The sequence below is a fragment of the Thunnus albacares genome, chromosome 7, assembly GCF_914725855.1.
Source record: "Thunnus albacares chromosome 7, fThuAlb1.1, whole genome shotgun sequence".
NCBI classification, from domain to species: domain Eukaryota; kingdom Metazoa; phylum Chordata; class Actinopteri; order Scombriformes; family Scombridae; genus Thunnus; species Thunnus albacares.
In genome coordinates this window covers 24,972,201-24,996,225 of record NC_058112.1, presented here as the reverse complement: position 1 = coordinate 24,996,225, position 24,025 = coordinate 24,972,201, and the positions used below count along the sequence as shown (strand labels likewise).

Here is a 24,025-nt window from a genome sequence, read left to right as displayed (position 1 = left end):
CTGCAATATTTCAGTGGTGAAATTTCTAATCTGTCTCTTCTGACTGACTTCTAATTAAAACATCACTCCAGCTTCATGAAGCCCCTGCTCCAAACACATCCTAGATTCAGCCCCCAGAAAAGAGTCTTTATTCCCTCAACCAAATTCCTTCCTCACAGACCCAGTTGCCCATTCAGAACATTTTCCCACCACAGGGGTCCAGAGTGGCCCGTTTCAAGGCATTTGTTAGGAGGTCACAATCCAGAGGGTCTTTATGGAGGTTGGGGGAGTGATGTGCTTCTGCTTTTCCTGTCTGAAATCTTTCAGGGTGATGTCTTTTTTCAGTAAACTCCCCACCCCCCACCTCAGACCAAATTATAATTCAAGACACGGTCACATCAGCTTTCTATAAAAAATGAAGCTGTCTGCCTGACTTCATTACTGTAGCAATTTTATGTATGAACAACCAACCAACCAAACCAAGTTCCTTTATTTGGTAAGACAGGTCAAGGGACATAATTCAAGTTTCTCATACCAGAGGGATTGTTAGCTAGTGGTTATTGGTAAGAGTGGAACAGATTATACAGTGACAGTGGTTGGACAACTGAGTGGGCCATGTCATTCATATGAGGATGCCTATCAAACCATCATCAGCCACTGTAGTTTAGCCTGAGCAGATGTGATGTAGATATAAGGCCAGGTCTTTGTTTGGGGGAGGATAGGATAGAAGGATGCTTTAAAGGTGTATTAGGCCAGAGAAAGAAGTTTTCTGATATAACTGTTTGTAAGGCTAGCGGAGCTAAACAAATAAGGATTGTAAAGGATTGGCTTATCATTTTAATGTGCAGAATTGTGCAAGGATGATCATTTGTTCTGTTAATGTGTGCATGTCCTTGAGGGAAGGAATGTGTTTTAGGAGGCCCACGCCTCTCTTTCCATTCTGGTTTAGGTCCAGATAAGGTAACATCCTGGGTCTTGGATTAAACAGGACAGGTTAAGAGGTCAAAGGCCACATATAGCTTAGGGCTTTTGCCTTCCTGTGTCCTTGGGAGATGTGGCTCTTATCTAGTATACATGGGCATGTAAGTGTACACCTCGTGGCTGCTATACTTCCATAAGTTTGTATGATTTGACCAATCACAGATCATTTCTCTGTTCCCTCTCTCACTATAATAGAATAGGTCTTTGTTTGGGGAGACAAACTGATGCAAATCTATCTGTGCTCTGTCTCCTTATTGTACAATAATATTTTTTAATGTTCAACCCAGCAGTTTTGTGTATTATTTCATATGTGTGTTTAGTGTTTTCAGACAATTTCCACAACAGGATGACGGCTAGACTACTGAGTGGGCCGTTGCATTATGATGATACTGTTTATCAAGCCAGTAGAGGCATCCACACATTTATTTATATCTTGTTTTACATTCCACCTCTAGATGTTGTCTTTATTATAAGAGGCGTGATGGAACATGGGATGTACTTAAATATGCAAAGTTTGGAGAGAATTTTCAGAACTATACAAAATCACAGAAATTTACATCTACGCACAAGACTGAGTGACACCTCAGCAAATATTGGCTCAGTTCTGTTAAAAAAGCTAGAAATCCTATCTAACTATTATTATTCATTGGTCCTGTCATTCATGAAAATATTCCTTTCTTCTCAATTGCATGTGAGTAGCTCATCCAGAGTCATTGTGGTGCTTGCAAAAGTCTGTGGGGTACAGACAAAAGAGGACAAAAACAACAGAGGGGGCTCATTAATGAACTGTATTTCTTTATTCTCTCTGCAGCTTCCTGCTGTTCTGTAACTGTGTAACAACCACAGGTCACTGCTCCGATTGCAGTCTGTTTTCTCTGAAGGGTCCATCCTGTCTCTTCAAATCAAAATCAAATGTGCTGCTTAAATTAGATGTGTGAAAGCATCTGGTTTAAGATTTCCTAGCATGAGAGGTTAAATTTTAGTCCACAACGGTTCAGATGTTGTGAAGGTTCACTCACAGGGCTTGTTAATGATTAATGTCAGACCTCTGTAATGGAAAACACTGGACACATTAAATGACTTTGGCTAACTTGAAGCCAGTGCTTTAAACTGGCATTAAAACGTGACTGCATAATTGGAAAATACAACACAATGCTATACATTTGGAGGCATAAACACATTACTGGAATGAATTGTTGACAGTATACAATATAATACACATCCAGTCTTTCTCCCATTATTAGGTTTCTGAGAAATAAAATGATAATGTTGAACTTTGGCATATTCAAATATTTACTCAAACCTTTTATCAACAGGGCCATCATCAAGTAAGTTGTAGAAGTTTCTTATATAACTGCTCATTGGAGAAATAAAAGATGGATGCTTTTAGCAGATCTTAACAGGCATTAAGCCACTAATAATAAGGTGCCAACATTTGTAAATGTTTCATTCTGTGGTGGAAAAGTTCTGCCCATGATAGACAGCCAGGGGGAAAACTGGTCAAGAGTAATAAAGTAGGTTATAGGTGTGTACACAAAGATTACATGGTGTGTCAACACTGATGACAGATTTGATCAGATCAAACTCCTTTACCCTCTCTGACCAAACAGGATAGGCTGTTCATATCATGGTCTGATGGACAGTTTTCAGTTTAAAGCTGAATACTATGAGATTTGGCTCGTATTCCAGTTTCAGTTATACACAACAGGGAATATAATTAGATATACACAAGAAGTTATAATTGTATTTTACTGTCATTTTTCTCATGAAATACAATCTGATATGGTCCATTATCCAAAAATGTTCCTCACACACTAAAACAAGACTGACAAAAACATCAAAAGCTTGAAATCACTGTCCAGTGTTACAATGTATCATGCTGCTACTGCTACTGCACTACTGTCTACTGTCTGCTGCAGTCCACAAAGGTAAATCAACAATAATGAAGCCATAATTTCAGACAGCCTATGTGTGTGTGCTTGTGTGTGTGTGTATATATACATATACTGAATATACCTCCTAGTATGCATTACTGTGATGTGAAAATTCTGGACAGTTTACATGCTGGATGCCATTGTGTGTCTTTTTACATGTATGTCAGTCACATTTGCCCGTTTCCTTATTTGATTTAATAAAAATACTTTTATTTTGAATCATGTCTTTTTCCCCTCCGTGAACAAGTCTGTGTGCCTTGTTGAAGTGTGAACTCGAGGTTATTGGTATTTGGTAGGCTAATACCGATTTCCCAGCTGTACATATTTCCTGGGGTGCAATTGTCCAGGTGGCCTAGTTAGTCCTCTATTCACCCATCAAATATAGTTCTCTCCCCCTCTCGCTGCCACACATTGATATTTTGTGGTCTAGAAGATCGCAGGATAAAGTAATGTCTGAATCTTTTATTCATAATCTTAACAAAACCAAAGATTTATGAACATGTAACATGATGATTGTCAGAAAACAAAAGTTTTTTGTTTTTTTTCACATAAATACTGCAGTCTTCCTGTGTTATGGTGATCACTTTGGACAGTATACTGTAATTTCTGTGTTCACAATATTTACAAAATACTGAAACCTCATATTCCTCAATTCAAAGAATAAGCGGGCTGAAATTGAACTTCAAAATTAAAGTATGTCAAACTAAATACAATTGGCAATGGGCAGTCCTGCCAGTCCTTATGCATGTGTGACTCATAACCTTTAACGCCACCATCACCCACCATCTCCGTTTTTCTCTCTCCCATCTAGGGGCGGCAGTTTCCTCCGTCAGTAGAGCCTGAGAGCAGAGTGGCACCAGCACGCTCCACTGGGCCCTGTGAAAGGATGCCGGGTTAGTGTGAAAAGCTCTGCGCTGCTTATCAAAGTAATTATTGTTATTCACTTGCAATTGATCTCTCTTTATTTAAATGAAGATTTGGCGTAAGGTCAGTAAGGAAGATCTCTATAATCACACTCTGCCTTTAAATATCACAGGTGAACGTTGCTATTTCCTTCTTTTCTATTTCTCCGTCACTTCCACTTTCCCACGCTGTCAAAATCCCTTCATTCACACTTCTGACGTCACCACACCTGACAAATGCTGTTTCTTGCCGTGTTCCTCCTGAGCACTGCTCTTAAAATATTATTGCAATTCTGCACTTAGTGTGAGAGGCAGCCCGAGGGACCGTGTGTGGGTACAGGAACAACAACAATAACAAGAAGTCAATGTTGCCACTGGCCTGTGTTCCATGAAAATCACTTAAAGAGGTGAACCAATTTCTCCTGAAAGAAGATAGTAAGTAGTCTATGTAGTAGTAGTCAAGTGGATTAAGATGATGCCTCCTAAATGCGCCTTTTAGATCCCAAGGTTGTGAGTTCTTTGTTAAGGGCAGCACTCAGTAGAGTTGAAGGTGACACAAACACTGACATACAGGTGCCGACTCAGTCTGACTGAGCACGATTCCTCTCCTTCTCTCTGTTTTTAACTGTTAGTCACCTTAAACCTTCAGGTTTCAATCACAAACACAAACAGACAATACATACAAAAACAATACATCATACTGGCATGCACAAACACACACAAACCCTCCTCCTGCTTGCCTGGTTGCCATGGGATTGTGGATGTTCAGATTTCCTTTTTCTTTCCTTATGCGTCATGTACCATCATGTATCATGCAGCATCATGCACCGTCATTCAACGCGACTCAAGCGCCCTTTAATATACCAGTGTCAGAGCTGCAACCCTTATGTTTTTATGCAATTAAAAGTCTAAATATGAAAATCTGATCTTGCAGTTTGTTGTGTCACATGTTAGCTCAGTGCATTGCATTGCTGTCTTAGAAACATGTAGTTGTAGATTTGATCCCACCAGCAGGCAAAATTAGTCTTTGGAAAATTTTAATACTATTCAGCTTCCAGCAATGCAGCCCAATCAATTTCACCTTTCAGCAATCACAAGCAATTTCTTCCAAAATTCCATTTTCTAGTTATATTTGACTTGGTCTTTGGGTTTAATTGACTGTCTTGTTAACAAATTGTTTTAGTTTCTCTAACAACATCGCATTTCAAAACTAATGCTAACTAATGCATAATCTATAGTAATAACTAGCTTTTCTCAAACACTCCTTTCCAGTTACATCTATCAAAGATGCTTAACATTCATTCACATGTACATTTATTTAAATTAGCTAAAACTAGAGCTATTCTTTATACTGGGTATTTTTGAGATTGTTGAGAAACCTTTAAGAGGCCATTTTTATATGTTTTTATTTTGGACTTGCATAACTCACTTCTATATCTGGGTTGTTTGCTCTAACACAGCTGACTTTTTAACCTCGCCTGGAACAGGTCAACTTTTATTGTTTAAAAAATGTGCCGTGAAGGCCAGGAGTGACACACTCACGGTAAAAAAACAAAGGTTGTCATTCTTTCCTTTAAACACTATCAATATCACAAGCAGTGCTGCCTGAGAAGGAATCAGCCACTGCTTAATATAGAGAAATATAGAGATCACATGGCCATCATGATGTATCTGAAAAAAACAGATAATGTAAAGACAAACCTGGATGACTATTTAAGTAAACCACAGAAGCCATAGTCAACATGTAGTTCTCAAAATATGATGTCTTTTGCCACATTCAATCCAAAGGTCTTATTTTCAAACCAGACTTTATTTATGGCAGCAATTCAATGCAATAATTCATTTAAATCTTCTTTTAAAATTACATGTGCATCACATGAGACTCATATGAAACTCACATCCAACAAATAAACTGCTTTGTCAGCACACAATAGAACTGGATGTTTTCCTTGAAAGTCAGTATGTGTACTCTTCATTCGCTGTGAACTAGAGCCCTCTAGTGTTTAGTATGAAAATGAACCAGAAAATACATCATTGAATAGTTTATTAGTTAAGTAAGGTTGTTGATGACGCCAACAAGTCTGAATCCATGTTTTGTTCTTATTAGCTGTATGACAGGAAGTTATGCACATCACAAATAATGAAAAGGTTTAATATTCATCATGAAATGGGTACTCTGGATGGTCACTCCACCTGTGTCAAAACAAAAAAAAAAGTGTTATTGTTTGAGCATAATGATGAGGAAGATACATATACATATTTGTCTTTTAGAAAACTTTTCTTGAATCACACAACAGATAAACAGCGCAAAGCAATACACCACAATACAAATTACACAGTGCAGTATTTAGTTACACTTACATTGGTAGCTCCACAAAACGAATATTTTTGTTCAGTGCTTCAATAGCTTTCATTTCTTCGTCGGTGAGTGAAAAATCAAATATCTGTAACAAAAACAAAGGTTCTATGAAAATCATTTAAATTAATTTATGAATACTATATAAAATAGAATATTTGGTGGCATAATGTCTTATTGACAAGTGCATTTACTGTGTATATTAATCCCCACATGCCCTGGTATAATAAAAGGGGGGAAAAAAGTATTTAAGTAAACCTGGAAGTTGTGTTTGATTCTCTCGGGGTTGAAGCTCTTTGGGATCACTACAACTCCTCTTTGGACATTGAAGCGCAGAGCCACCTGGGCACTGCTCTTATTGTACTTTTTCCCAATGGATACAATCAGCTCATCATCCAGCAGTGGAGGACACGTTAAATTCACCCTAAGCCAAAGACAGAGAAGCAAATTTAAGTGTCAAGGCTGATAAAGCGGTATCACTTTAAGAAATACTTGACACTGGCCAATCACATTACATTACCAATAAAATAGAGGTGATTTTACTTTGCAGATTTTGCTCATTCGCTTATCCGTATTTCTCCCTGTTTCCCCTGCCTTTGAATAAATATTGCAGAGAATTTTGGTGTCATGTGATTGTCTAAAAATGCTTTTTCAAAGGTTTTTCCATGAATGCAATTCCAGGGGGAAAAAAAAAATTACAAAGTATCATCTGTCAGCAACTTATTTTTAAAAATATCAGACCGGCCTTGAAAAAAATTAATGTCTCCTTAAATCTTCATACCAGGATGCATCTCTGGAGGAGCCAATTGGGCAGTAGCCAACAATCACAATGTCATTCTGACGACAGTACTCCAGAAGCTTGGGTTGTGTGAAGTACGGGTGGCATTCAACCTAAGCAAGAAGAAAATACACAAGAATGTTGTCTTGGGAGAAAAAACATAAGAAATACATTGATTAAATACAAATTTGGCCTCAAGTAGTCATTAAATGTACATCTTTTACTCTTACTATCCATAAAGAAAGGTTACATTTTTTAAGAAGGACCCACACTTGTTAATACAATTTAAACTAAAGGGAGATGCATTTTGATATAGTTTTTTACTGTTCCATTTAAAGGACCAGTGTGTAGAATTTCATGGCATCTAGCGGTGAGGTCCAAGCAAGTACGAGACCTATGATGGCTGCGAAATTTGTGAAAAATGCAAAAGGCCCTCTCTAGCCAGTGTTTGGTTTGTCTGATCTGGGCTACTGCAGAAACATGGCGGTGCAACATGGCGGCTTCCGTGGAAGAGGACCCACTCCCTCTGCAGATATAAAGAACTCATTCAAAGGTAAGAAAAACACAATGATTCTTATTTTCATGGGATTATACACTAATTAAAACATACTTATGAATATTATATAACATTTCTGCCAAGTCTGTTCTGCTAGATAACACTAAATTCTACATACTGCATCTTTAAGTTTGTTCAGTATTGAGCACACATTAGCAGTAGGATAAACAGCTATTCTAACTTTTAGGAATGCGGGAATGTTCACCAACAATAACTAACTAAATAATAGATATCTATATGTAATTTGATCATAATAAGAAAGATCATTTCACCAAATAATGGTAAATCCTTCAATCAAGTAAGGGTATTTAGGGTTTTTTTGTATTTCTTTTACATTTACTTGAATGAAAAGCAGAACTTTGCCACAAAAATGTACTATACTACATATGCTACTGTATCTCTGATGTCAGTGAGGGCAGACTGTCCTCCCAAGAAAAGGTAGAAGCTAAAGAGACAAGGAGGGGTCACCTGGTTGGATACAGGCTTGTGCTTGAGGCCAGGTTTGTTCAGCAGCAGTTCCAGCTGTCTGCGGTTGAAGTTGGAGACTCCCAGAGACTTAACCAGCCCTGCATCTACGCAAGCCTCTAAAGCCTGTTGAGAGGACAAGATATATGGTAAATCCCCTCAAAAATGTACAGTGATTGTCTTTACAGACTCACTGAGATAGTGCAGAAAAACATAAAGCAGTGTGCACTGAAGAAAAAAAGATAGATCTATGAATACAGGTTTACTATTTATGGCATTGTCTTTGACAGTCTTTGATGCTGCAGCAAAGAATGTTCCAGCAGCAATATTGAAGTATAAGAAGAAGAATATCACATGAATGCCATGTGATATTCGTCCATCTCAAAGTGGTTGATTCACTGTTTAATGTTTTTATATTCTTTGATGACATTAATAACATATAGTATATTCAAAGCACCACTGAATGCAACAGAAGGGAGAGCCAATTTTAAGTAGCAACCCTGGATCAAATGAAATTACACTGATTTTACATTCACATTATAGCTGTTTTTGATGTGCTGATGTGATGTTTAGCTCATACTCGTAATATTGGAAGGAAGAGAAACCAACAACGAGAAGATGAGCAGGATTGTCTGAAAAAGCATCATGCAAAGTTGTCAAAAAGCAGTACTGTTGAAAACTCACCTCCCATGTTGCACGGAGGTCTGTGTGATGGTAGATGTGTTTTCCATTCTGATCTTTAGGATAGAAATCTTTTCCAGGCTAAAATTTAAGCATAATTTAAACAATACTTGTGCTTTCTTAGTGACAGTGGGTATGATCTGGTCATGGTGATGCTGTAATATTACATAAGTGGCATATTCAAATATCTAACAACTACCAAAAAGCATATGCTTATTATTCATTGTGTATTAAACTAGCCAAACTGGTCTAGTTGCCCAGTGATAACCCTGGCTGACTAATCTTATCCCAAAACTTAAACCAAGCATGAGCCACATGCCACACATTAGCTACTGTAACAGCTACCATACATAAATACCATACAAGTTAATGGTGGTGTTTCATGCAATATCACACAAAAATATGAAAATATATGATTATTTTGTCCAAAACTGTATGTTGAATGTGGCCATACAGATGTTTTGTTTCATGTTAGCATTTCTGATTCTATCTTTCTTTTACATTGTTTGATCTTCATTTTGAAACCAAAGTTTCTTCTTGTTTGGACAATTACTTTTGGATAAGGGAAATTATAACAGCATTATCTAAACTAAACATTACCACTATCACCGTATGTAGGGACAATGTCCAAACAATAAACAGATGGCTGATAAATTAACTACCACCTAAGTGTGTATGTGTGTACTAGAAACCTTGAAAGCCATGGGAAGCTCAATGATATAAAGATCCACATAATCTAGTTTCAAGGCTTTCAGTGTCCTCTCCAAGGCCGGTCTCACCAACTCTGGTGGGTGGAAGGTATTCCAGAGCTGAAGAAGATAACAGAGATCTACTTAGAAAACAGTTGCAGTTAACTCATTGTGGAGAACAGCACATGCTTCAGTGTTTAAATGTCAAAATCAGAGGAACTTATTACCTTTCCGCAGTAAAAGATGTCCTCTCTTCTAACGGTTCCATCAGCAATCTTTTCCCTAATGGCTTGGCCGACTTCGTGCTCATTGAAATACACCAATGCCCCATCAAAGTGTCTGTAACCCACATCTATGGCCAGCTTGACACATTCAAGTGCTGTGCCTTTTGGTGTCTATCAGAAATCCACAAAAAAATTGACATATTTTATTATTACTTTGTATATTCAAATATTTGACCTGGTTTTGATTTAGTCATGCTGTAGCTTGTGCAAATATCCATTCTTGTTCTGATGATATATTCATTTTTACAATGACATTACAAACACTTGTAAATGTAACAATCACTACAAGCAATAAAAACAGACCCTCCTGGTTAAGCAGTCTTTAACAAACCTTGTTCTTGTGCAAATGTAAAATCTTTCTCACCGTTCGAGGGTCCCCATAAGTGCCCAATCCCAGCAGTGGAATACGGTTTCCATCCCTGAGAGGAATACTGTGGTTTTCTGCAGTCAGATTCATGTTTGTGCCAATGCGGATGAACAGAACTGCTCTCTAGCCTGACTAATAGGTAATTTATTGCATGACCCTGAACACTGGACCTTGATGCTGTAACTTCCATGTACTTAAATGTGTACTTCTTAAAGACGGCATTTGATTTGCAGACTTGAGTTACACTCAAACAGGTGGACCTGGCAATGATGATGAACTTACAGAACTTTTGGGCTGCGCATTGTGGCATATTGTGCTGTTTGGAAGGTTTTAAATTATGTTTTGTTTAAAATGTTTGCAATAAAAGGTGAAGTCAAAGGGTTAATTCCATCAGTCAGCTGCCAAATCTCCCCGCCTCCTACCCTTCATAATCTTATGTCAATATTAATCAGATTGTCAACATGCATTGTTGTATACCTGATAAAAGAGAATGTTGTTGTTATTATATGTAGTCAAATATTAATTGATTATGATGGGTTTTTTTTACATTTTCATCCTATTTGTAGTGTTTGTTTGCTTTTTAAATAACTGTACATGTATAGATCTTGTCTTATGTATATTTGTGTGCACTAATGTACCCCAGAAAGACTAGCAACCATGTCAGTGGAAGCTAATGAGGATCCTCTTAACAATAAACAATACATACTTGAAAGCCATACCAAAAAAAATTGAATAAATGTTTTTTAATAACAAAAAATAAATCAAAGATTTCCTCAAACTGACTGTTGATCACCATGCATTTATGTGATAGTGTAGCATTAATGCATTTGATATAAAAAATCCTACCCAGTTTTTTCTGGTACTTTGATATTTAAAATTTGTAATAAATGGAATTTAATTGAGTCCACTCACCTTCAGGCATATATTTATATGATATAAATGATAGTTATGGTTCTTAAAGGATGGAAAGGGTTTTAATTTTTTATTTTCTGAGCATAATTATACTGTAAATCTTTTGGTGTTGTCAGGTTTCTATTATCACTACAACTTTCAGTGATAAAGCCCAAATTTATTGGAGGGCAAACCAATGTAAACAATGATGTAACATAAATACTCGGCCAATAAATTACAGCAGTTGTGTTAATTAATGACCACGACTGCTTAGGAATGCTCTAATTCACAGTGAACTCAAACATCAGCCATTGACCTGTAGAGTTTGCCCTCCATCACTCAGCTCAATGTTCCTCCTATCAGAGCGCGCACTCTTTAGACCCCACCCCTCGTGTGCAGCAACGAGCTCGTGCGGTGCAATTTGAGCAACATCTGCGGCACGCAAGCGTACGACACCCTTTTTTGCCACAGGTTAGATGCTCCAATTGATATATTGGCGTTTTATGAAAAGATAACGTGAGTAGAATTATTAATGCGGTGTTTAAAAAAGACTGAACCGACTGAGAGTGAGGAGGGAAAGCAGGTGTGAGAAGATGCTCTCTACGGGAAGGGCAGGAGGAAAATGACACTTGAGCCTGATTTGCTTGCCTGTGTGTGTGTACATGTTCTGCACGCACATCTAGCCATAGGTGGACAGGATTTGGATAAAAGTGCAACAAATGGAAGGACAGACAGACAAACAGGAGTTGTTGGATGCTGCTGTCATCATCGTTGAGAACGAAGCTGAAAGCATGCCAGTGCAAGAGGAGAAGTCCGGTGCAACCGGACAGAATTACCTGGACACTTGCCCCGTTTGTCATCTAAACTTTCATAGTCGAGAACCCAAACTTCTACCGTGTCTGCACTCTTTTTGCAAGAAATGTTTGCCTTCACCCTCGAGGAATTTGGCCACCGCAGAGCCTCCAAACCCCCAGGTTGACAGCGCGACCAAACCACGTGAGTCACTTGTTTACAAACAATAACCCTGGATCGATACAAGGTATCACCTTCTTCCCTTTATGCAAGAGAGGGAAGATTCCTTGTGGCCCTGCAAAGCTGTTGTGTGCACAAATGTGTGAACTGCTTGCAATCAAGTTACTGATTTACACTAAATGTGTGTGTGTGTGTGTGTGTGTTCCTGTTGTATTCCAGTCAACGTGATCCGCTGTCCGGTGTGCAGGCAGGAGTGTATGGAGGTAGATGTGATGGAAAATGTCTTTGTGAAGGACTCAGTGGAGGCTCCCAGCAGCACAGTGGAGAGGACAGTCCAGGTTAGTAACAAAATGCATCACTTTTTAAGTTAAATGTCATGATATTTTGAAATGGTATGAGAGAGTAACTGATATTATAAAGGCGTTCAATTTAAACAGCAGAGATAAAAACCTGTGTCCTCTCTTGGCATCACGTACACCCAAGGTGCTTCACAACAGGAGTAGCAATTGAGTTGAGTGGGTATGACCACTTTTCCCACTCTGACATCATACTTTGCAGATAAGATTGGATGTAATTTGCAGAGGATGCATCAGCCTCTAATGCCTCGTGTTACCTGTCCATAGCTCTGCATGACCTGTGAGGACAACACAGAAGCCGCCGGATTTTGTGTTGACTGTGTTGAGTACCTGTGTGCCACCTGTGTGGAAGCCCACCAAAGAGTCAAATTTACCAAAGACCACACCATCAGACAGAAGACAGAAGTATCACAAGGTATTCTGACCAGTGTCCTTACCTCTGTTATTTCCTTCAGTGAAATACTTGTGGTGTTTCCATGACGAAGGAAAGAGCTATTATGGGATCAGCACAACACGTTTTGCTCTGGGTTCAATGTAAAATATTTTTAAAAATCCAATACATGATATTTAATTGATGCATCAAAATTTAACATAAAGTATATCAAAAATAAAATCTCTACTGCTAGTGTTAAAAAATAAACTTTTAAGCTCAGTCACTGTAAGCATTATTTTAAACATTAGCTTGAGACATACGGTCTAAAGTGACAGTTCTCAGGCAATGGATATAACAAATAATGTCATGTACCTCAAATGAAGATTCAAATGATGAGCACTCTGTTGTTTTCCAGAGGTGCATGATGTGTCGACTCAGAGGCCAATGTTCTGTGATGTCCACAAACAAGAGCCACTGAAGCTGTTCTGTGAGACCTGTGACCTGCTAACCTGTCGTGACTGCCAACTGGTCAAGCACAAGGACCACAAGTACCGTTACAATTTATAATACAATATCATTTAATGGCTGGATTGCGTGCATAGAAATTTCAATTTTGTTTGATATTTACATTAACTTAACAAAACCATACAGCAATGTGATGTGCCTTAACTCAACCATCAGGCATGTGATTTTTTATAAATAAGCACTACATGAATATACATTTTGATATTCAAAATATTATCATGGCTATCATAACTTGATGTCAAACCAGTTGAGGAGGAGAGGGGCAAAAACTTAACAAAAGTACATTACTAATATTACTATACATAACCTTGGTATGTTTTTATCTTGTGTCCATTGACTTAAAGGATATGGCTGGCGATTTTCTATATTTTTCTTATTGTCAGTAAATCTTATGTACAGAGCCAAACCAACAATGAATTGATCCTACTTACAAGTATTGTGTGTGCATCCAAAGCCCCATATATTGCATTCCTCTGTACCGTAGACCACTGTTGTCCAAACCTTTGACTTTGTGCCGAAATTGTTTGAGAAATTTACAATGTAGTCCAAAGTCAAGAGGTTGTGATATGTAGCACAGCAAAGCTCTGTAAACAGAACCACATTCCCAGGCATGCACAGTGTTGTCTGCCTTACACAGAACTACTCTCCAGAGACTGAAAATGTGATCTCTGTTATTAGTCATGGTGACGAAATAACATGTTACCCAGGGCAATGATGTTTCTCACTGATGTGTTTTTAATAGTTTTTGGACAATAACAGAGGTCCACAGTACAGAGGAATAAGACGTACCAGACTTTGGATACACACACTACTTGTAAATAGGATCAGATCATTGCTGGTTTGGCTCTGCACATGAATAAGACAAATATAGAGAATCATCAGCCTCATCCTTTAATGATCTTTTTGGATTAGTTACCAGTTTCTGGAAGATGCTTATAAAAACCACAAACAGCACATGGAGAGCATGACCCAACAGCTGCAGGAGAAAAAGAAAGTCATTGAAGAAGTGTCAAACTCGATAAACCATGGGTATGTATCTCCACATACACACATATGGCAAGTACTGAAACTGTGAAACCATAAAGTAAATTTATAGGTGCTTAAAGTTTATGGCGGTCTTTGAAAAAGTTCGTCATGATGTTATTTAATTCTTGCAGACTACTTCAAGCTGATCAGACCCGTACATCTGTTCACAATGAAATAAAGAACTCCATCTGCAGTTTAATCCTTGAGATTAACAAGAAGGGCAAGATGCTGGTCAATCAACTTGAGGTATGACAACAAGTAATGTTATTTTCCATATTAGTTACACGCTGTACCTGTAGCTTACCATAGTGTTTCCAGAGGAAAAACAGTACTTGCTTGCAAGCTCAGTTGACTGCCTTATCCTGCGGCCTAGAGCGCATCCCCTTAAGCCATTTGAACACTGCAAATGTTCATTTATTCATGTTTTCCAGGCTGTAACAAAGGATCATGAGTGTGTCTTGCAAAAGCAACAGGAGGACATCGGCTATCTATCCAGACACCTGGATCATGTCATCGGCTTCACCAAGTGGGCCACAGCCAGGAATGGAGGCACAGCCCTCTTGTACTGTAAACGTTTGGTAAGGCCTGTCTGATGATTTATCCACTCTACAGTATCTCATCACAGTCTTATTTTCCTGATGTGAAACTCCTGTTAGGAGCCAGATCTATCTTGGACTGGATGAAGTGGGAACATATGTCTTTTGTAACACACAAGTGCCCTCATCTGAAAATTATTAATAACACCCCTTCTGTTGCAGATTCTGTTTCAGATTGGAAACCTCCTGCGGGCAAAATGCAGTACCTCGTTTATACCACAGAGCACTGTACGGTTCCAGTGTCGATCCTCTTACTGGGCCTCAAATGTTGATCTGGGTAAGACATAAACAAATGTCTCTGTAATAGCAGCTAATGTAGAACCCTGAGAATGGATTTGTTTTGTACTTGGCACATCAGTGGTAACTGTTGTTTTCTGTCACTTTTGATACCTTTAAACCTCACTTAAATTTAACTGTAGTGTATTACCGACTAATTTTAAGAATAATGTTGAAAAGGTCAAATGCTTCACAATCTCCTGTCACAAGATTGTGCCCACACCAATCATTTTGATCATGAAATGTTCCAACTGAGGTGACTCCTGATGGACTGATGGACTAAAAAAGTCACATGATGGTAGTGGGCTATGTTTGTACTGTAAAACCTGCAAAAACCACAAGAAGTTACTGTTAGCTCCTTCACTCTCATGTTTTTTGTCTTGCCGATTGTATCTGTCCCTCAAAAGCGACTGCTGCTCTTTTAAAACTCACTGATTAAACAGTCATATTCTCTGAACAACAGCAAAACAGAATAGTGAATTGTACACGTTATTTACCTTGACACCGCATCAGAAGAGGTGTTCCACCACACACCAGTCCCTTTTGTATCTCACCGTTCTCCCAAACCCTCTTATTATTGTTGCTTGTCTATAGGGGTTGGGTCATTCTAGCTATGGTTAGTGCATGACTGATTGTGTGATGAAATAAATTTAAAGTATTTCGATCACTCGCTGCCACTTTATTCATGCAAATCTCACCGCTTCATAGAGCTTTGCTGGTTCTCCTTCATCATTTTGAATCGGAGGTCAAGCTCAAAAGAATTCAGTGGGCCCAGAGCTTGACAGTGTCCCAAACTGCTGCCAGATTGTTGCAGTTGCAACTCATTCGTGCTTGCGATTTGGGCTGAAAAAGATTAGTTAGTCAACAGAAAATTAATCGCCGGAAATATTGAGAATTCTTTAATGGATTTAGTCAATCATATTATGCTATTATCAAATAAAAATCCCAAACATTTTGTGCTTCCAGCCTTCCTAATATGTGGATTTTTGAATGTCAAAACAAGCAATTTGAAGACATCAACTTTGGCTCTGGGAACTTGTGATTCCCAGCGTTTTATCCACATTTTATATTCTAAATAACAACAATCTAAAACATTTTAACAGGTTAATTGATACTTTAATCAATAATTCAATTGATAAAATTATCATTAGTTGCAGTCCTACTCAATACCCCCCAAAAGTTTCCCAAACCTTTCACTGTATTACTGCCTAAACCCTCTCTTCACCACAGTGCTCTGGAGAGGTTTTGCCTGTATTGTGCATTTTTTCCATCCCTACTTGTTATGCTCATCCTGTCTCTGTGTGTATGTCCCCTCAGGCTCTTTAGTGGTGGAGAGTGTACCAGGACATCAGCTGGGAGGTTTTCAGGGTATCCCGCATCAGCTCTCCCACCACGGGCAGGGCCCCTCAGGCTCACCCCACAGCTTTGCCTTAGGAGCCCCCCATAATACTCTGGCTCAACTCCAGATGCAGGTGGACAAACTGAACCCACAGACCCACTGGCAGCCCCAGCCACCTCCTCCACCTTGGACATGGTACCAGAGTGTCCGACTCCAGCGAACCATCCCGGGGCCCCTTCAAGGAGGCTCTCCCTCCCACTGTATGCCTCCTCAACAAGGCCGCAGGTTTATGGTGCCTCCCCCTAACCATGTCAGTCCAACCAGCAGCCTACCGAGCCCTGGGTTTACGCCCCAGGTTAGTGTGCATTTCTGTGTATGAGTGATGAGTGTGCACATGTTCATGTGTCCGTTTGACTGACAAGCCCTCTTAACAAGTAGCGACAGCTGATGGCATTGTCCTAAATAGAGCTGACAGCCTTCACATCCTGGGCAATTTATGTCTTTCCTTGTCAAGATGGATTTGAGTCTTGGACAAGCTTATGACTCAAAATCATAAAACAGCTAAATCTGCAGTACAACAGCAGCCAGCATGTGACACGGGACGGACCTAAGACTCCACGAGAGGTGGTTGATAATATCTCATCATCCAAGTTGTTTAGTCTAGTTCACAGGGTGTTTTGGTTCGAGCTCTGAAGTATAAGCTCATTCACAACACAATAGTGGTGTGTGAAGTGCGCACATAAGTTGCATCATACTGATGTGAACAAGCTGTTATAGTTGTATAATGAACTCTGGGGTATTCTCCACAGTTAAGAAATACACAAGTGTTCTTGCATCATGCATGTTTTACTACACGTCATGTGTAGTAAACAGTACTGCTGAGTAGGTTTTTAGATTGTGTTAGCTTTTGTTCTCCTTCATTTCACCACGATATGATGAACTTAAAGGAAAAGGAAGGAATCATGTAACTTTTGTATAAAGAAAAGCTGAATTGGTAAGGTAAGTTTCAAATCTCTCTGTTGATTCGCAGCCTTTTTACCATTAACATCAGTGAATTCTTTGAAGGTTTTGTAAGTTTTGTTGATGTTGATGAAAATGGTTAGAATCACAGCAAGTAAATGCAATGTGAAGTGTGATATCGTTCGTATAATGTAATGGGGTAAAACGGAAACAGAAATATTCTCTAGAAGCACTATTTTTCTTCATACACTGCAAGTAGAGAAAGGTTAACTGCACCTGCAAGATTATATGGACTAAAAATAAGTCAGGCAGATCTGTTTGAAACATCTGAGTCTTTTGTTTATGGTTTAGTCTGTGTTCTGGTTGTTGCCAAGGGGCGTCAACCCACACAGCCACACAGGAGTAATGAAAGTGCACCTTTCATCTCCACCTCCACCATCACATGCTTGACAGGAATGTAGAATTAATGCAGTATTTCCCTTCATCTTTCTGTTTATCCTTCATGCATTTGAAGCCTCTGAGGGGGATGGCAAGCAGCTCCAGCTACCAACCCAAACCTATGGATGTATTTTCCCCTTCACCTTTGTACACTTATATAACACCGCTCCCCATTAATGGTGGCGGCGTCAGTTCGTCTCAACCACGACAGATGGCAAGTGACTCCATTCATTAATGTACAGTATATCAATAACTTTGAACCAGTTAAATGTTGTAACTGCATCTCTGTCTGAAATGTATTGTTATACATTATATTTTTCTGTGTAGTAAATGGCATGCAATGCTGTGTTTAGATTGAGACCACATATCTGAACAGGAGGAGTGATTCAGGTGCTCCAATATATACACTTAAACCAAACTATCCTCAGAGCCTACAGCCTCCTTTACCACATAGAAATGGTATGTCATTGTCATCAATGTCATTTGTACTTTTGACTCTATGTAGTGTTGTATTCTTGATAAAGTAATACACACACTGATTTCAATTCCTCCCAAGTGCAAGGACAGCAGTATTCACCAGGGTACGCTGCTGTATCCCAGGAGGAGAAACCAGGGTAAGCAGACAGCTGTGCAAGCACACACACACACACACACACACACTCACACATGCACACACACACACACAAACACACACACAAAAGCTCAGATTTTCTCTCTGTCTCCGAATTTTGTGTTGTCCCGAACACTGTTACCTTAATATGACCTCAGTCCCTTGTGCCATTGATGTCTCCAGTGACATTCACTTTATTCCAATTGGTTGTTGCTTTGCTCCCAAGGACTATCGCCTGGAAACCTCTAGAAACACAACAAACTAATGGAGTAGTGGGCTCAGCTGTCAAGAAAAGACGAAGGTCGTCACCAGGGCCCATCATTGTCATCAAAGATGAGCCCGATGATGACAGCAGCTATGTAAGAAGACAATACACTTCTATTACAGTCCACTGTGTGTTCCATATATAGATAAGACCTTTGGTAGATGCTTTTATCTGACTCACATGGAGTATGCAGCTACAAATTCAGCCACAGACTTAATTTTATCAGTCATTATTTATCGCAGCTTGTTTGTTTTGTTGTGAATTTAAGGTACAAGCCAACCAAAGAGCCAACCTTCCTGACAGCACAGGCGACCAACACCAAATCAGTGTCCAAGTTGAAGGGTACAAGGTCCCAACTCCACCTCAAAGTATAGACAACAACCTCCAAAGCCCTTCACAGCCTCCCAGTAGCCCACAGGACCAAAGTAAATCTAATGCTCCAAATCACATCCGTTCACTGGGAGGAGAACAGCAGGTAGACCAGCATCAAGCTTGGCTGGAAGACCCTAATGAAGTCTTGTGTGCTGTGTGTCACACTGGTGGAGAGCTGCTGTGCTGTAATAAGTGTTCCAGAGTTTTTCACCTTACGTGCCACATTCCAGCTCTCCTCAACTCTCCCAGGCAAGCTTTGTCAGATGAAATTTATTTTTCATTGGTCTGAGATGGAAACTTCATTACTCATGTTTTTTTTTTCATGATTGTGCTAGAATCAAGAAATTGTGATCACCTGAGAAAGAAGATAACCCTTAAACTTAAGAATAAGTTTGTTTTGTATTGTCTTTTTTTTTTTTTTAGCGGGAAATGGCTTTGCTCTCTCTGCCGTGACCTGTTAGTGCCTGAGATGGAGTATGACTGTGAAAGCAAACCTGAAGCCAAAACAGTAAAAAAGGAGCCAGATTCTGAAGGAGGATTCCCCCCTGTGGACAAACGAGTCAGTACTTTTTTTTTTAATGATAGCAATAATTCGGTTACAATAAAGAAATTGTTAGATTGTCACGTTGAGAGAACCTTACATCAGTTAAAGTTAGGCATTTTAAGTCAGTTAAGTCATACAGTTTCAGTTCTGCTGTTCTAATTAGCTTGAAAAACGCGTCTGTGATTTAGTTCAATTCAAGAACAGTTCAGCACCATAATGTTATTCATCCCAATCAGGGAATCTAAAAATATGCATAGTAGAGCACAGACTCACAAATCATCATGATGAAATAAGTATTATTGGTACTTAAGCGATTCTCCACTGAAAATCTATATTTTGAATATCATATTATATATCAATATCATACCGTTGAGACATTCAGCGTTGATTCTGTCTTCAGTTCAGCAGGAGTTCACTCTGTTCCCTGTTCAGCTCAGTGCAAAACCAGGCCCACGCAAGCAATATTTATAAGGCAGCTCTGCAGCCACCTATTTGCCACAGTTATGACACAACATTTTCTTTTTCTTTTATGGTATTACTTTATATCACAACTGAGCTGACATCAGTGCTTTCAGTCGCCAGTGAGGAGTGCTGCACTGCTAAAAGTTACTGATTCAGTCAGTGACAATTATGATTCAGTATAGTCAGTTCAGTTTAAAGATTCAATGTTCAGTTATTTGTTCATAAGTTAACACCTCTAATGAGCTGGAGGTGAGGATTAGCATACGGACAGACAACAAATAGGTGGTTTTAGAGTTTTCTATGGCTAACGTGATACTTTTTTTCCCACTGTGAAAACTGGTTACTGTTGTAATCCATTGAAACTCACTGACCACAGCTAGCATGCTGCATGAAGGAACTTTTTGAGACATCTTTCAGGAATGGGGGTTTAATACGCATAAATATACTCTGTATACTCTGTAGGTGTAGTGTTAATACTTTATACTTTAATAAATTATCTCTAATCACTCTGAGCCTAGCAACCATATTGCTTTTACTATTATCCAGCAAATATATCGTAAGTAAGTAAGTAAGAAAATACCAGATCTACTGACAAATGTTCTTTTTGTATTCCAATGGTATGTTTATCAAAGTATCTTAAAAGCAATATATCACTAGACGTCGTGCTTTGTAGTGATTTAAGAACTACTAAGAATCAGTGTTAGGGCTAATAAAGATGCTTAAATAAGTTATGAGATGCAAACCTCGACAACATGGAGTTGTAAATAATATTTGACCACAGTGGATGGATGTAAGTTTATAACTAAGCAGACGCCATCAACCATTGATTCAAAACTATGACCACAAAGTGTAGTTGGATTGTTGGTTACTTTAACAGCTGATATGTATTAAGTCAGATGTCTTTTTCTAATACTGCAGAAGTGTGAGAGGCTGTTGCTGCACTTGTTTTGCAGTGACCTGAGTTCAGACTTTCAAGATCCTGCATCCCCCTCGGTGAGTGTGGAAACATGGCTGCTGACAGAAGAAAAGTTTACAGGATTAATGTCACATGGAATTACTGTAACTGTAATTTTAATGATGTGAAAACTGCAGTATTTACCAGTTAAGACTTTGATTAGGTAATGTAAATACACAAAGATTTATCTCGCTGTCACAGAAACAGCTTGTAGAAGTTGTTATTACAAGGAACAAACAATGGATAACAGATTATATACTGTATATCATAGTATATACAACACTATATTTGTGTGGAGCACTTGATGAGATTTTTGGCTTGAAATGCTTATCACACAACACATAAAGGAAAAAAAAAATCAATAACCTTTAGTGCACAATGCTGACATGTAATACTTTATGAATATGAGCTATTAATCGTAATTTTACTTTACCATCTGCCCATGAAGTTTTATTGTTTGATCATCTCCCCCTCTCTAAATACTGTAGGTATGTGCTAATACCAGTCAGACTATAAAGGGGCCAATGAATCTTTCCACTGTGAAAAAACGGCTGGACGCTAAGCAGATCATGTGTTACCAAATCACTGCAGAGTTTATATCAGACATCAGGCTCATCTTTGGGAACTGTGCAGTCCTCAGTGAGGTACTATTTGCAAAAAAAAAAACCTGTTTGTCTTTCAATACCAAAAGCATTTAGTCTTGACAGCTGATAATGAATTGCTTTGATCTTTCTTGCGTTTACCTGTATTACAGGCTGATGCTAATATCACCATGGCAGGCAAGAAGCTCAAGGAGTTGTTTGAAGAGCACCTGAAGATCATTTACCCAGACCAGACTTTCCCAGAAATCAAACTGGAGATGGTACCTGCTGCCCCTCCTGACTGTAATCTCTCATGTCTTGATAATATATGCTAGCCTGCAAAGCACCAGCGCACATGTTCAGACTCCCAGGATACAACGAGCTTTCCCAAAGGAGAGGAGGGAGTAGTACAAAAGCATACCTTCCCTTAATCATTTTGGTATTTGACAACACTGCCAGCATCAGATAATATGCAGTGTGTAATACTTCATTGCAAAGATCTATTATACAAATTCAGATCACCAAATCCTTTCAGATGTTTAATGATTAGATTGTTTTACAAGCAAAGAGCTATGATGCAGGGCAACGAATTAGATTTCGTACTCACTGGACTGATCTGCATGGCAGCTGTTGGATCTGCTCTCAATCTGTAGAAAAACCTTCTATCTCCTGCTAAAGCTCAAAGAATCAGACTGGGATTCTTAGCAGGAAATACTTACATACAGTGCATTTCGGTACTTACAGGGTAGAGGCAACTGGCTGTTTTTGTCACTGGTCTCTCTTTTTGGTTAAAGAAATGTATCCATTCTTTCTTGCCATATCACAAGTCGTATTACAAGAGGACGAGGAAGAGACAGACATTAATTCATCGACATTGAGCTAATAGTTGTTGTAGCCAGGTCTGGTGTGTTCTCCCTTTTAAGCTCAGACTCTCTTTACAGCTGTGATCAAAGGAAGAGTGATATCATCATCTTTGATGTTTGTGGTCTGTCTTATGTGGAATGAGATGTGTGTTACAGAGTCCCTCGAGACCAGTAAAATGAAAACATCAAATTAATCAAAGCAGTTTGATAAAACCCGCAGACGGTCTGAGATGTATTATTACACAACAATTCTTGGTCTGATTTGTCAGGATTTTTTTGACATACCGCAGAACAATGGATTTAGTGTTGTAAAGGTAAATGTTATCTATTATATTTATTCATTTATGTATGTATGTATGTATGTATTTATTTATTTATGTTTAATTTTAAAAAAAAAGATTTTATGTTATAATATGTGAGATTTTTTTTTTCTGGGATAAGCTTTTGTAACATGCTTTCATACACACACTCATCATTTTCCAATAATCTCCAAGAAGCAAAACATTTAGCCATAAACATACTTGCATGCAAGTTAACTTGCAGGTGTTTACAGGGTCCAATAAAATATGATTAATTCTGGATAAGGAGTCTTTATTGTTGAGCCAATGAGAATTATACAGCATGTTATACTCATTCAGCATCCTATAACTAAATGTTAATGGAGTTGCTTAATGTCCTACTTTAAATCGGCAATTTCAACTTTACAGTTAAGCAAAGCCTCTTTCCTCTTTTAATAGTTGTGTTGAGTGACAGTGAACAAGTCCTTTGGTGTTGAGTGACAGTGAACAAGTCCTTTGGACCCCAGAGGGCAGCCCTCAGACTGCCTGACTGTGTCAGTGGCCCACTGCAGATTGACACAGACGTGGCAAGACAAGCTTTGTTGAGCTTCAAAGGAACTGTACCGCACCCCCACCAACAAGATTAACACTGTTTGAATGCGACCTCGGCCACTCCAATTTCCTCCACCCATGAGCTAGGAGGTCAGCACACTCTGCTGTTTGTTGTTAAAGCCCAAACGTAGATTGGAGGTGGAGAAGAGGAATGAGAGCTTGTAGTTTCAGGAAGGCTAGCAGGCATGAGAAGTTGCCCTCAGATGTTTCCTGTGCTCTTACCAGCTGGGTTGGAGCCTGGCATTAGTTCTGGCTCTGATTTAAGTCTTACATGGCTCTTAAGGGACTATATCTTTAAAGTCTTTCCACATTACACTGGGCACAGATAAGATTAAAGACAGGTCAGCAGTAAAGGGGTGCTCTTTGTTGTTGTGATAGCTTTTACTTTACGGCCACAATCTTGGCTGATAACTGCAGGAACTGTATCTATTACACAGCCATACCAGGTGTTTTGGGATGTTTTACTCCTGACAATTTTTTTCAGGTTATGTTATAGTGGGTTTTTTTGTTTTTGTTTTGTGTGTGTGTGTGTGTTATTCTACCTTCCATGAACTGGTTTTCATTTTGTTTTGTCATGGTATTAACATCAACTTGCCAAAAACCTGCTCAAGTTAGGTAATCCATTACAATACACAGCATGTCTTCTTTTGCTGTTGTCAGGGCTACAGTATTATCACGTGGCAACGTATGTGCAGATTGATTTGAAAAATCTGTTTTGCTCTATCACTTGATAGTAAAGTAACAGACAAAAAATCAAAA

The 24,025-nt window shown here is 38.8% G+C and overlaps 2 protein-coding genes across 3 annotated transcripts; one reads left to right on the top strand and one right to left on the bottom strand.

Moving 5' to 3' along the window:
* Positions 1-5,587: 5,587 nt before the first annotated feature.
* On the bottom strand, positions 5,588-10,313 carry LOC122986194 (aldo-keto reductase family 1 member D1-like). Its single transcript, XM_044357326.1, has 9 exons — positions 9,970-10,313; positions 9,549-9,716; positions 9,325-9,441; positions 8,636-8,713; positions 7,955-8,077; positions 6,934-7,043; positions 6,411-6,576; positions 6,158-6,240; positions 5,588-5,989 (listed from the first exon to the last, which is right to left on the bottom strand). The coding sequence occupies exons 1-9, from the start codon at positions 10,060-10,062 to the stop codon at positions 5,947-5,949; spliced, it is 981 nt and encodes a 326-aa protein (XP_044213261.1). The 5' UTR covers positions 10,063-10,313; the 3' UTR covers positions 5,588-5,946.
* A 944-nt stretch (positions 10,314-11,257) lies between these two features.
* Positions 11,258-22,775, top strand: LOC122986193 (transcription intermediary factor 1-alpha-like). 2 transcript variants are annotated; one of them, XM_044357324.1, is made up of 18 exons: positions 11,258-11,859; positions 12,055-12,173; positions 12,459-12,606; positions 12,980-13,112; positions 14,002-14,118; positions 14,247-14,361; positions 14,547-14,693; positions 14,874-14,988; positions 16,305-16,681; positions 17,801-17,938; positions 18,078-18,183; positions 18,281-18,338; positions 18,561-18,693; positions 18,868-19,220; positions 19,395-19,530; positions 20,896-20,970; positions 21,421-21,576; positions 21,687-22,775. In XM_044357324.1, the coding sequence occupies exons 1-18, from the start codon at positions 11,583-11,585 to the stop codon at positions 21,846-21,848; spliced, it is 2,865 nt and encodes a 954-aa protein (XP_044213259.1). In that variant the 5' UTR covers positions 11,258-11,582; the 3' UTR covers positions 21,849-22,775. The 2 variants fall into 2 exon arrangements, with proteins under 2 accessions (XP_044213259.1, XP_044213260.1); XM_044357325.1 differs by lacking the exon at positions 21,687-22,775 and having other exon boundaries at positions 20,931-20,970; positions 21,421-21,463.
* Positions 22,776-24,025: the final 1,250 nt, after the last annotated feature.